Consider the following 13,314-nt stretch of genomic DNA (forward strand, 5'->3'; position numbering starts at 1 on the left):
ACCAGTGCACCCATGGCCTACTTATGTCTAAACTCTTACAATATTAACCTCTTCTGTCCCCTTGTGCCATCTTCCCACCCCCAATTTCAGCCAATTATATTTATAAGACATCAGTTACTGAATCAATTCAAATGAACCCATCCATTTGCTTAGCAGCAAGTGGCCCCTGAAGTTGCTCCATTTGAAGCCCATAGGCCAGAGTTACATACCGCAGGCTTGCAAATGAGAACAGGATATGATTTATTTATGACAATCATGTGTGTTTGATGCCCAATTCCAGCAGGTTGTGGCTTCTCTTGCATGTCTTGGTCTGGGATGACCTATCTACTCAGTGTGTCCCATTTCAGGTACTGTATTTCCATGCTGGGAAAAGAGAGGGCGACTAGCTGGGGCACTGCACACACAGATGCCCCTAACCCTACTTGCCATGTGACAATTTGTGACCAAATGCAAAGCAGGCGAAATGTAACTTGCTGCAAGGGTTTGCCGTGTGCAATGGTTTTCAGTGGCGAGTGGAGAAGTAGCTGCTGGAATGACTGACCATGTGGGGTTCATTAAACTGTTGTGCATTCACCCACAAGAAAGGATGGGATGTTGTGAAGGGAGCCCCACTCTTCATTTCAGAGATTTTAACGCCCCACCATTTGGCAATGATGCTCCCGAGGAGCATGGCAGATATGCATCAGAAGGTTCAAACGTGGACTCCAACTGAAGTGCAGTAAACTTCTGCCTTCAACAGTCTCACCCCCCTTTACCCCCCAGTTGTATTTATACTTTGAAAGAAGTTAACATGAAGCAGTAGTCACCTGGGCGTGCTCAATTTTTGACAAGCCTTAGTCACTCTGTACCCAGCAGAACAATTCACATTATATTCGAAATCCTGTGAAGATTCTGCCACACATGCTAACACTAAAATGCCAGTAGCTCCACTTACCTTCTTTATTAAGCCTCATAACCTCCCTGCTTTTTCCACCCTCTTTTCCAGCCTCTTCTAAATCTACATCTGCAGATGAAAAAGAAAAGGAAAACAGAAAATAAGGAAAAAAGGGGGGAAAAAAGCCAAAGTCAAGGGGGGAGGGAGAGTGTTTATTTGCAAACAGATCGATATAAATACTGTATATGAAATTCTTTCAAAAATTGACAATGCAACATTTTCTCCCAAGTCCGGGTTTTCATCTACCTGGCCCAGATAGGTACCCAAAAAACTATGCAAGCAGCAACAGAGTAGCCTTTTAAACGGACAACACCGTGGGGCTGCGAGCCCACCCCGCGGGCTGCCACGGGGAGCCGGGCACAGACAGACAGACAGACAGCCCTGGCAGCCGGGCCCTCCCTGTACATTGATGATCTGTCTCTGTGTGTATTTATTTAGAGAGAGAGGGAGAAGCATGGAGGACACCGGGGGCCACTCTCTCTCTCACACACACACTTTTTCCCAGTGGCTCTAGGTGAATGGAAAGGTTACAGGATAATAAAAGGAGGAGGAGGCGGTGGGGTTCTTACTGTCGGAGCAGTGTAATTTGGCGGCGTCGATCCAGGAGGACCAGGGTTTGCCCAGAAACGCCTCCGGACTGGGCACTTTGCGATCCAGTGTCGCCATTGCTCTTCCTTCTTGTTGCTTTTTCCCTGTTCCTTCGGCAGCAGCAGCCGAGAGACACGGGATTCGAGAACGCTCCGACGTCATCTTCGGAACGTTCCGACATTGAGTGTTCTGAAAGGGGGAGGGAGGGAGGAAGGGCGGGATGGGAGGAGGGCGGTGGAGGAGGAGGGGAGAGAGAGCGGAGGAGGGGCGGGCGCTCTGGTTCCCGGAGCCGGCTCGGCGGGGCTCGCGCACCCGCGGCCGCCAGGGGCAGCAGAGAGGCGCCTGCAGTCCGCGCCCGCCCGCCGGGGGCCGCCCGCCTGCCTGCCGGGGAGGGGCCACGCGGCCGGGCGAGCGCCGCGTGCCGGAGAGCGGAGGCTGCAGCGCGCCCGGCAGCCTGGATGCGGCGGCGGCTGCTGCGGCGCCGCCGGAGCCGGGGCGCAGGGGTCAGGTGTGCGGAGAGAGGCCCGACTCAGGGCCGAAGGAAGGGTGGTCTTTCCCGCAGAGTTGCCGCAGGAGGACCGAAAGTTTTTGCAGGCAGCTCTTGCTTCCAGCTTGTCCCTCTCTCCCCGGCTCCCTGTCGCCCACCGCGAGGCGCCCCCGCGGGGGTCCCGACGGCTTGGTGGGGAGGAGCCGAGAGGGGTTGCGCCCCCCACCATCACTTGGAGCCACGGAAGGGACCTTGGTGACCTCGCCTCCCAGCCCTCACCCCCGTCACCCCCGTTCCTGGAGGACTTTGGACCGTGGAGATTCTGCAGTTGCTCTGGGAGTTGAAACCAGTGGGTAGATGTGGTTCTGAAACGCAGGTGAGTTTGGGGCGCGAGGAGCTCCCTGTCCATCTCAGGCTGCGGGGCGTGCAAAACTCAAAACTCGGGGCTCCAGAACCCCCAGGCTCCCCGCGCGGTGCGTGTCTTCGGCTCTTAGAGAACCACTGCCTGGACTCTGCTCCAGGGTCAGCAGAGCGGGAGGGCGAATTCACTGCTCTTGGAAGATGATGCTAGCGGGCCTAGCACCTGAGCCATTTCCAGCGCTCCCTGCGGTGAGACGAGGGTGGCCCAGGTTTGCGCAGACAACCTTTGGCCAGGAATCTGATTCCTGGGAGAATTCACTTCAGACGTAACTGCTCTAGCCAGCTAGAAAGGGAGCGCTAGATTTCCTCTGGATTTTGGACGTTGGGTGCTTTAGTTGAGATTTTCACCGTCTCCCTGGGGGTAGGCAACAAAGGCTTTAAAAAGTCTCTGTTACTTCTTTTTAACAAATACTTTCGTTTACTAGGAATTATCTAAACTGTATGGACACCGCCCCCACCCCACAACTGATATTTATTTTTTCTCTCTTTCCCCAGCACCGTTTTAACTCTCACCACTGCTGTTTCCCAAGTTGCCACAGCTGAAGCACACTGATGTGAAGTTGCTTTGTACTGACTGAGTTGAGCCATCTAATAATGTCCCTGAGCTTAGCACCCTGTATCTCTAAGCCGATGTTAGGAGGGGAGATGAAGGATAAGCTGTGGATTTGCTTTTAGTTGTGATGTTTGTGTGAGTCGGCTTGTTTGTGTCAGACTGCATTTGCCTTTGCTCTCTTTGGAAGGGCACCTACATAGCTAAGGTGTCGCTGGGTGAAGAATTCCTATTTTAAGAACCGGCGGTGTTAACAAATATTTATTTATTACTTGTTGACCTCTTGCTATATGCTAGACCCTAGGCTTGACATTCCCTCCCTCCCTCCCTCCTTCCCTTCCTTCTTTCCTTCCTTCCTAGTCAACCAACATTGCCTGTCATGAACAGCTGCCCTCAGGAGAGAAAGATGAAGGGGAGCCATCCTCACTCTCACAGAGATGCAGTTTGGAGGTCTCTGGAAGGAGGAAGTTGTGAAACTTACCGACTCCTTGGGGAAAAAAGGGCAGGTACACAGGGACTGGCCTGTGCAGTGGATGGGGTAGTTTCTCAGGGCTGTGTCAGTTCATAAGAGAAACTGAAATCTATTTAGGAGTGAACAGAAACAGTGTGACAGAGAAGATGGGATCTGCTCTGCATCTTGGAAATTGGCAAAGATTTATAATGGTAAAGTGAAGACTGGTCTTGTAGAGGGGGAGGGAGTGAATGATGGTATCAGCAGAGGCTTCAAGCTGAGCACAATCAGGGTGTTTTTGGGTGTTCAGCATGGTTTGCCTGGGGTGGAGAATTGTTACTGGGGGTTTAGGGGTGATGCATTTGAATACCCAAGCCTGGGTTAAATTATGGAAGGCACCAAATGGCAGCCTAAAGAGTTGATTTTGTTTGACAGTGGGGAGCTACTGAAGGGCTTTCTGCACCATAAAGATGAGTTCAAAGTGTGACTTAGAAAGATTGGCATACACAGCATGGTTAGAAAAAGAGTGCTGCAATATCTGTGGTGTGAAGAACTGAAAGCCTGAACTTTGGTGGTGCTATGCAGGTGGAGAAGAGGAGACAGATGTGAGACTCTGTGAAGAGAACACCTGATCGGAGGGTGTGCTGTTGGGTTGGATTTGGGGGTGGGGAGAGAGAATTTGAGCACTCTGAGGCATGAGGAATTAGATGCTGGAACATTTTCCCTTTCCCTTCTGCTTCCCTATTTCCCCTCTCTTACCTATTTTGATGTTTATTCCTGTGTTGTTGGGCATGCAAGGAAGGTGTGGGCAGCCGCTAATGTGGCCCAAAGGTCTGCACCTGCTGGCGTTCATGCGCTGTGTAATCCTCTCCCCTTTCGTATGGGCTAGACTTAGTAGTCACTTGCCTGTAACCGATAGAATATAGCAAAAGTGGTGGGATGTCATTTCTGAGGTTAGGGTACAAAAAGGCTGTCACTTCTGTTGCTCTTACTCTCCCTCACATGCCCTGGCTTGCTCTAAGGGAAGCCCACTGGCATGTTGTAAGCTCCCCTATGGAGATGCCCATGTGGCAGGGAACTGAGGGGGGGCTCTGGTCATCAGCTAGTGGGGAACAGAGGCCCTCAGTCCAACAGCCAGTAAGGAGCTGAATTCTGCTAGTAGCCATGTGAATGAGCCACTTGCTGGGAGTCAGTGACTTGAGCTTCCAGAAGCTGTCTCCTCTCCCGGGAGCCACTATAAACCACTCAAAAAAAAATCAAAGGTGGCTTATCATCAGAAGTCAGGGCACCTCAGTTACTGTGAAACAAATCAATGGTTCCATATTTTAACATGAGCTTGCTTTCCCGGCAGAGTCTCTCAAATGGAGGTTACCACACAGGACCTTGAAGAGGGTCTGACAGCCCAAATACCATTTCCTTCTATTTGGGATGATTTTACTCTACAGCATAGTAAATTGTGGGCTAGAATCTAAAAGTGATTTAGCATATCTACAAAAGAAGACTTTATATGCATTGCCACTTTTAATTGATAACAGAGTACATCTACATTGTTGCAGTTAGTTATGGAGTATAATTATAGAGTTCCTTTACTCTAAGCCTTTCCCAGTTTCTCCATTGACTATAGACATAATAATACTGACTTGTTGAAACTATAACCCATCTACAACTGTGTTGGATAACATGACTGTCAGTCAAATTGCATAACTGAGAGGCAGAGAATAAAGAAAGCATTGCTCATCAAACTACTAGACATTTACACTTGACTTTGGATGAAAATTGAGGTCAATTGGAAGTAGAGTTCAGGTTTACATGCTGTATTATATATATATATATATCAATACTTATATATCAATTATATATGGTGGTCAATTTATTACAGAGTTAAATTCCTTTTGGTAGTAAATAATTGCAAATACTGTTAGAGGCAATAAGAATCTTATACATCCTTAATAAGGATAAAGTGACCTGTAAAACAGTTATTTAAAGCATATTAGTATAATGTCCATGTGATAAAACTATCTAGCAAAACACTCTCTTCCCCTCATGATGAATGTTTAGGAAGATAAAAGGATGTAAATATTTTTATTGTTTTATTATCTTTCTTAGGAAAATGACCATGTTGTCGGTTTAATTAAAAAGGAGAATCTCCCATAGACGAAATAAAGAAATCTGTTCTATGGGGATGACAATGGAAAATACCTATTTAATTAGAATAACACCTGGTTCTGTAGCAATGTGCATCTAATATGTATCCTGCATTCACTTAGTCTGATTCATGTGCTGCTTCACGACGTTATTGAAAAGAAGAGGGAATATTAGCTTTCTCCTTTGAGGATATTAAACTCCTGCTGGGGTTGAGGCGCCGTCTGAGCACCCTACTTCCTACCTAGACTGTTGGGAGTTCCCTGGAGGCAATGAGGAGAAAATGATATGTTCCATTAGAATGAGGCATCCCCGGAATTTTTTGATGTTCTTTGCTTTAATTGAATCCATCTATCCCATCTGCCACTCTTCTCTCTAAATTTATTTCCCTAACCCACTCTCCCTGAGAATTATAGTTTGGGGAAAATTTGTTACATACATTGTTACCGTTTATAAAAGCTCTCAGCATCTGGAGGGCAGGTGTGCCTTCTACTCTGCCTTGCTGGACAACTTTGCCTGCCTCTTTCCTGCCCCTTGCAGGCTGCTGGATTAGAAACAGGACTAGATAAAAGGCTCCCAGTAGCAACAGGAGTGGGAAAGAAAATAGAAATTCCAGGCTTTTACTTATTGGTTTCAACATAGAGCCCTAGCCATGTGCCAGGCCTGGCTAACCATGGACTCTATTAATAAATATAACTGCAGAAACATTTGCATTCTCTGACTGAGCCAGAACAGCCAACATGGGAATGTGTTATCTCGATGGAAATCTGTCTTAAAACTCTTGGCTGATTCACCTGTGACTTGGGTCAGTTGGGGCTCCCTGGAACTGCTGTGGTGCTGAAGGTTGAGGTCATCTCTGTTCCCCAAAATGTGACAGATCCAGCCCCATTCCTGACCACTGTCCTTTTGCAAGGGCGAGACAGGAAAGATGATAGCTTCTCTTTAGGATTCTTGTAAATATCACTTTTGGCCCTTAACCTACATATAAAGAAATTTAGCATTAATGTATACATATTGATTTGAGCAAAGTCCATCCACATCTCCAAACCTACCATTTACTGAGGTGCAGGAGGCAGTGCAGGGTGGAAGTCAGCGCACAGGCTTGAGATGGGCAGGCATGACTTAGAATTGCCCTTTAGTCATTTGCTTGAGAATCTTCCTTGATCCATCTGAACCTCAGGCTCCTCATCTCTGAAATGGGCAGTAAAGCTCTTCTCTTGGGATTGATGAGAGGACGAAGTGAGATTCTGGGTACTGAGCCCCAGGCATAGGGCGCACAGTGGACAGTGGTTGGAAAGGAAACTAAAGTGCTTCTTTCCTTTAAATGGAGCTGCTGGCCTGATTCAGTTATGTGGAGGCCTCTGTCTGAAACCTCTGCCCAGAACTTCCTCTTGACATGTACATCATGGTAATACATAAATATCCCTTTCTTCAGGAAAGGTCCTGAAAGACCGTTTGCTATGTGAAGGAACTGCACAATCCAGTTTGGTTGCAGACAAAACTGCCTTTGCATGATAAAGGAAATAGTTGTCTTAAAACCAAGCAGAGTGTGATTTCTGCTTGTTATTGTTTTCTTTGAAAAATGTGTTTCTTCCATAAAAGAAACTTGATAGCGAATTTTGAAAATCATGTGATATGGTTTGGCTATGTCTCCACCCAAATCTCAACCTGAATTGTACCCCCAGAATTCCTACGTGTTGTGGGAGGGACTCAGGGGAGGTAATTGAATCATGGGGGCTGGTCTTTCCCGTGCTATTCTCGTGATAGTAAATAAGGCTCATGAGATCTGATGGGTTTATCAGGGGTTTCCGCTTTTGCTTCTTCCTCGTTTTTCTCTTGGTGCACCCATGTAAGAAGTGCCTTTTGCCTCCTGCTGTGATTCTGAGGCCTCCACAGCCAAGTGGAACTGTAAGTCCAATTAAACCTCTTTTTTTTTTTTTTTTTGGAGATGGAGTCTTGCTCCGTCACCCAGACTGGAGTGCAATAGCACAATCTTGGCTCACTGCAACCTCTGCCTCCCAGGTTCAAGCGATTCTCCTGCCTCAGCCTCCTGAATAGTTGGGATTACAGGTATCTGCCACCAAGCCCAGCTAATTTTTATATTTTTAATAGAGATGGGGTTTCACCATGTTGGCCAGTTTGGACTTGAACTCCTGACCTCAGGTGATCCACCCGCCTCAGCCTCCCAAAGTGCTGGGATTACAGGCATGAGCCAGCCTGCCTGGCCTAAACCTCTTTTTGTTTCCAGTTTTGGGTATGTTTTTATCAGCAGCATGAAAGCAAACGGATACCTCATGAATAAACATGTTCTCCTCATGAAATAGTAAAACAGTAGCAATAAGAGAGAAATATCCGCTTCAAATGTGGTCACTCCTTTACCCCCAGGTCTGAAGGCATTTTTCATACTATTTATTCTAGGCATTTACCTACTGTATATGTCTGTCATTATAGGTGTAGATGGTATTGCTGTGTGTTGTCTTCTGTTTGTTTGTTTTTAATGTGAATAGTATCACTTTGCGGACATTTTTCTATAATTTTCTCTTTTCACATGTGCTGTTACATGCCATTATGTATGGAAATACCTCATTCTTTTAAACTGCTTCATGGTATTTCATAAAATGTTTCAGGGTCTATTGATCTGTTTTTGTTTTTGTTTTTTGAGACAGAGTCTTGTTCTGTCACCTAGTCGGGAGTGCAGTGGTGCAATCTCGGCTCACTGCAACCTCCATTTCCTGAGTTCAAGCTATTCTCCTGCCTCAGCCTCCCAGGTAGCTGGGATTACAGGCACCCACCACCATGCCTGACTAATTTTTGTATTTTTACTAGAAGTGGGGTTTCACTATGTTAGCCAGACTGGCCTCGAACTCCTGACCTCAAATGATACACCCCTTGGCCTCCCAAATATTTATCTGTTATCTTATTGATAGTCATTTAGGTTTCTAGTTTTTGTGAAAAATAGGTAGTCAACATCTTTATTTTTATATATGCTTCCTGGGCACGTGAGGGAGTATTACTGCCCAGAAATAGAATTGCTGGGTATGTGCATTTTAAATTTTAATCGCTCCTCCAGATTGTCTTCTGAAGTAGCTGACTAGTTTCTACTTCCACTACAGTACAGAGATGTGCCCATTTCCTTAATTATGCTCAACATTTTCAAACCTTTTCATTTCTGCCAATGTTAGAGTGAAAAACTGTCTTGATTTGTATTTCCCTCATTTGCGGTGTGTTTTTGAGCATTTTCCCCTCATGTTCATTGTGTTTGTACTCTGTAAATTGCTGTTAGTATCCTTTGATGATTTGTCGTTGGTGTTTTTTATGTCTGCTTATTGATTTGTAGTAATTCTGTGTATATTCTTGATTTGGATCTTTTCTCTATTTGAATAATGTAATTTTCCAGCTTGTCACTTTTCTCCTTTTGATCTTGACTATGGCATCTTTTACACACACACTTTTTCTTCCCTTTGGAAACAGTCGACATTTCAGGCTGCTCCTTGAGGCCTTTTGTTTTTTGTGTCTTGCTTAAGAAGACCTTCACTTCCCCAAGGTCATCAACTATTTTCTCTTTATGCTTTATAGGCTTTGTTTTTATATTCAGATCTTGGAATATTTTGGTTAATGATGTGGGATAAAAAATTAATTTTCAATCATTTTCCAAACAGTTATCATTTATCCTCAAAACCGTATTTTGAATAGTTTATCTTTTCTCTAGAGATCTTTCATCTACTTATTTCCCAAACACCTGGATCTGTTTTTGAGCTCTTTTTCTGTTTTGTTGTTTGAACTATTTTTTTCCTGCACCAATTAATTACTCTTCTTTAAATAATATGCTTTGTAGTCTAAAAAATCTTTTTCATTATGGATTTAGTAAATTCTATCTCTAAAAAAGTATTTAAAAAAAATTCCTGGGAAGTGTATGATATGTGAAATTGTCCAACGTTTTCCATAGGACACCTCCCAGTGGAGCCTGGGCTATGTCCAGAAGATCATGGGAGACAGAACCTCACCTCATGGCCACAGGATGCTGTAAAGATGGGCCCGATGGCTACAGCCAGCTCGGATCTTGGTGGTGCTTCCCCTGAGATGATTTTCTAAGCCAAACAGCTCAGACTTAGGGAAATGAATTATCGAGAGATATTTTCTTCTAAGTATCTAAGTCAACCTCTGCAGGTGGTAGTTGGGAATTTTTTTAACTGATGTGGATGCTCCCAGCTGTCCGTCAGGCCAGAAGGGAGAAAGTAGAGGCATGGAAAGTGAAGGCTGGAGGAGATGGAGAGAACAGACTGGAGACAGGCCGTGGAGCCCCTGGGCTTCCCAGAAGGGAAGAGACTGAAGGTCTCCTTGGATGGTGGGAGAGAGGCAGCTAGACACTGTGGGCTGGGAGCTGGGCCAGGCAGCATCTGGAAAGGGGACCTATCTGGAATGACCAAGGCATGACCCTGGAATTCTTCAAACCCAGTACCCCATTGTCAGGTTTTCTGTGTGGTCGTTTCTTTTACTTTCCCCAAGTTTTTATTAAATGACCTGGCCTTCGATAGTTGTGCTATGGGAAACTAAGTTATGAGTTTATACTTCTATAGGAGCCACAACAGGAAGGCTGCAAGTATCCAGCTTCATGCCAACCTGTGTGGTAACAGCACCATCATTCAAGAGAGGCTGGCAATGCTGGGACCCCGGCAGCTAGCCAGGTACCAAGTGAGCAGAGGGGGATACCTGGGCTGTACTTTCCCCCAGCCCTACCTTTTAATACCCTGCAAAGGAGGAAATCCTTGAAGCAAGAGGCCAGAGTCTGGTTTTTATTTCTATGACAGGAAGTAGAAGCTAGAACCTTTAAGGTCATGGAGTATCCATAGCAGAAGTTAGAGTCCTGGTCTCCTTTGGTGGGAGGGTAGCTTGCTCTTTCCCAAGAAATTCAAATGTATGCTCCAACCATACATTTGAATTTCTGTGTAGGCCACTGTTTCTCAGCTATGGGCAATTTTGCCACCCACTCCTCCCAGAGGACATTTGGCAATTTTGCCACCCACTCCTCCCAGGAGACATTTTTGGTTGTCATGACTGGAGGTTGAACGTGCTACTGACATCTAGTGGGTAGAAGCCAGGTATGCTGGTAACTTCCTACAGTGATGCACAGGACAGCACCTACAGCAAAGGTTGATCACGTCCCAAATGATAGTGATGAGATCAAAAAACCCTGATGTATGCCAATTTATTTTAGGTTTTCTTTTTCATTTCTAGATAATCAATGCCTAAGTCTCATCAACTACCTTGACATTGTGGCCGCCTTCAATCAGAAATCTAGTAAGCGTGTGGTGGGGGTTGTGAGACCCATTGTCACTACCAAAAAACCCAAAGTCTTTTCACTTTCAATATATGAAGACCTCAGTTATATAATTGGATGAATGGTATTTGTAGAGTCAAAGAGAATGTGAGCTCTCTTTCTTATGGGTATAGTTATTACATGATAATCAAGTGAGGTGGTCTTCTTTTATTGTCTTCATCTTTCACAAACCATTGCTTTCCTACTCCAGTACGAAGCCTGATCAGTGCTAAGACACCAATACTAGATAGCTCTCATTATTGCCAATGTATGGATGATGAAACTGAGGCTCAGAGGGGAAGTAAAATAAAGCGTGGCTCCCCCTGCGAGTTTATTATATTCCAAAGTTATTAAACACCTGGCCAGCACTGCTGTGGAGGTTGTACACTGTACAATTGTGCCACTTCTAAAGAGCCACTGTTCAAATCACAGACATCAGAGATTTATTATGATAGTTTTTCTGGCAGATGGCAGTAAAGTAGCTTATTCTAACAAAATTGGGAATATAAAGACTATTTTCTAACAGATGGAAGTCAAGTTTTTTGAAGTAAGTGAGTCTTTTCCTAATGCTCACTCAGGTGCTAGCTGGACTAACAGAAGGAATGGTGTCATTGATGTCTCGTATGTGTTACCAGTTCACCTGGGAATTTTACTTTTGCTTCAAGAGGAGTCACCCTCTCTTGCCAACCACATGTATGGTTGTACATTGGTATTACAGAGTGATGCCATTTACAAGTAATACAGTTGAGTTGGCAGATTTCCCAAGATTTCTCTTGTGTCTGAGAAACATAGTGCCTTGGGTCATGGAATAAATAAGATAGCCTCAATATCTAATATTGGTTGTTCACCATTCAGTTAGGGCTTAAGCTATCCTAAGCTGGGCTTGGAAGAAGGAGACATTGGCGTTTATATTAGTTTAATAAATTTAGCAGCGGGGAGGAGCAGATAATGCTATTTCAATTATAGACTGACCCGTGATTGATTTAACCTCTGTTGCTTAGGTTGCGATCGATGCCCAAGTAATGGCAGGTGCTGGACTCTTAGGAGGGTGGGCACAAATGTTGGGGAATTGATCAATGGGTGAGCTCCATATTGTCCTTCCACAAGGAGAATCAAAATACAAGTAAGATATTGTAAAATGGAAGCAGTAGTATTGCAGATGTTAACACAGCCTGTCCAAGCTTTTATCCTTTATACCTATGCAGCCATTTTTTAACACATGGGACACTATTCTTAAATAGATCTGTTCTAACTTTGTTCTGAATCTGTAATGTGTGTCATTTCATGGGGTTTGAAGGAAAAAAAGGCCTTGCTTCAGTTGAGAAGGCTTTGATTTTTCCACTTACACAAATACCCTGGCATTCGGGGAATTTGGCTAATGAAAAAAAATTGTCTCTCATAATGCCTAGTTCCTACCCCGGTTTGCGTTGGAGGTGGGATATACAAAGGAGTTACAACCTCCACTTTATAATCGGGATAAGAGGGGTTGACAGACTTACCTTGTCTGGCTGAGTGCCAAGTGCCACATGGTGTAGACTAAGAATAGTTGCTTCTCCTGGGAAGCTTATTTAGTTTGAGGGAGATTGTGTGCAATCAATAATTAGGGGACAGCATCAGTGAGAAGATGCTGATCTGATGTGCAGGTAGTAAATGTCACAGGAGGCTGAGCAGCACGGACGGCTGTGGTGGGCAGCGAAAGCTCAGGAGAGAAGAGAAACTTGAGCCCAGATGTGAAAGGCAGGGAGGGCATAAATAGCTGGTGGGCAGTGACCCAGGGCTGCAGGGAGCGAATAGTGGCCATCTTAAGTAAGAGCCTTGCGTCACAGAGATAATAGTTCCCTATATAAAGCATTTAGTGGAAACCAGGTGAGTCTCAGGGATTTTGGAATCAAGAAGACTTTAAAAGATTTGCACAGTGTTTCCAAGATTAAAATCTGCAGTGTGACATAGCATAGCTAATAATACAGTGTGTTCTTAGTCAACTGGAATATTTCTTTGAGAAATACTTTTTATCGAGAACAAATCTCTAAAATTAGGGATTTGGTGATCCAAACGAGCTAATTAGGTGAGAAAGATGAACTTTTCAAGATCCCTTAACCATCTGGTTGGCATGTTTAAAACTATACCCAAATGTACTGATAAAAGGGTAGTCTCTACATTTGGGGCTGACCCTTGGACACTCCGACACTGGGTTGTTTTTGGAGACAGAATATATAAAGTCTTCATTCTATTTAAGCTGACCAAATAGCTGACTCTGCCTGGGGAGTCCTGGATTATGCTAGCTGTCCCAGTAAAATTATTAATAGCTTCCCCTCTCAGAATCAAGAGTGTCCTGGTTTCGAAGATAAATTATATGGCTATCCCCGTTTTAAATGATGCACTTTGGTCTTTTTTGTTTACTCTGTGAATTATCAGTGGCCAAAAA

At 44.8% G+C, this 13,314-nt stretch overlaps 1 protein-coding gene and 1 long non-coding RNA gene across 15 annotated transcripts in view; one reads left to right on the top strand and one right to left on the bottom strand.

Moving 5' to 3' along the window:
• The window catches only part of ATXN7L1 (ataxin 7 like 1), a 271,983-nt gene extending 270,244 nt beyond the window's left edge, over positions 1–1,739 (bottom strand). For 11 of the 14 annotated variants that reach the window (XR_004728046.3, XM_035254059.2, XM_009002627.4 and 8 more), the window contains exons 1-2: positions 1,504–1,739; positions 935–1,003 (exon numbers count right to left, since the gene is read on the bottom strand). Coding sequence is in view for 13 of the 14 variants with exons in the window: in XM_035254059.2 (XP_035109950.1) it covers positions 935–1,003; positions 1,504–1,684 (250 nt within the window). In the remaining variant the exon portion in view is untranslated. The remainder of the gene's footprint in view (positions 1–934; positions 1,004–1,503) is intronic. The other 3 variants (XM_078343118.1, XM_078343117.1, XM_054237387.2) reach the window with 1 other exon arrangement.
• A 206-nt stretch (positions 1,740–1,945) lies between these two features.
• Positions 1,946–13,314, top strand: part of LOC144578390 (uncharacterized) — a 42,592-nt gene continuing 31,223 nt past the window's right edge. Inside the window, exon 1 of the long non-coding RNA XR_013524070.1 lies at positions 1,946–2,385. This is a non-coding gene — a long non-coding RNA (uncharacterized LOC144578390). The remainder of the gene's footprint in view (positions 2,386–13,314) is intronic.

Source organism: Callithrix jacchus, chromosome 11 (genome assembly GCF_049354715.1).
Source record: "Callithrix jacchus isolate 240 chromosome 11, calJac240_pri, whole genome shotgun sequence".
In the NCBI taxonomy this organism is placed as follows: Eukaryota; Metazoa; Chordata; class Mammalia; order Primates; family Cebidae; genus Callithrix; species Callithrix jacchus.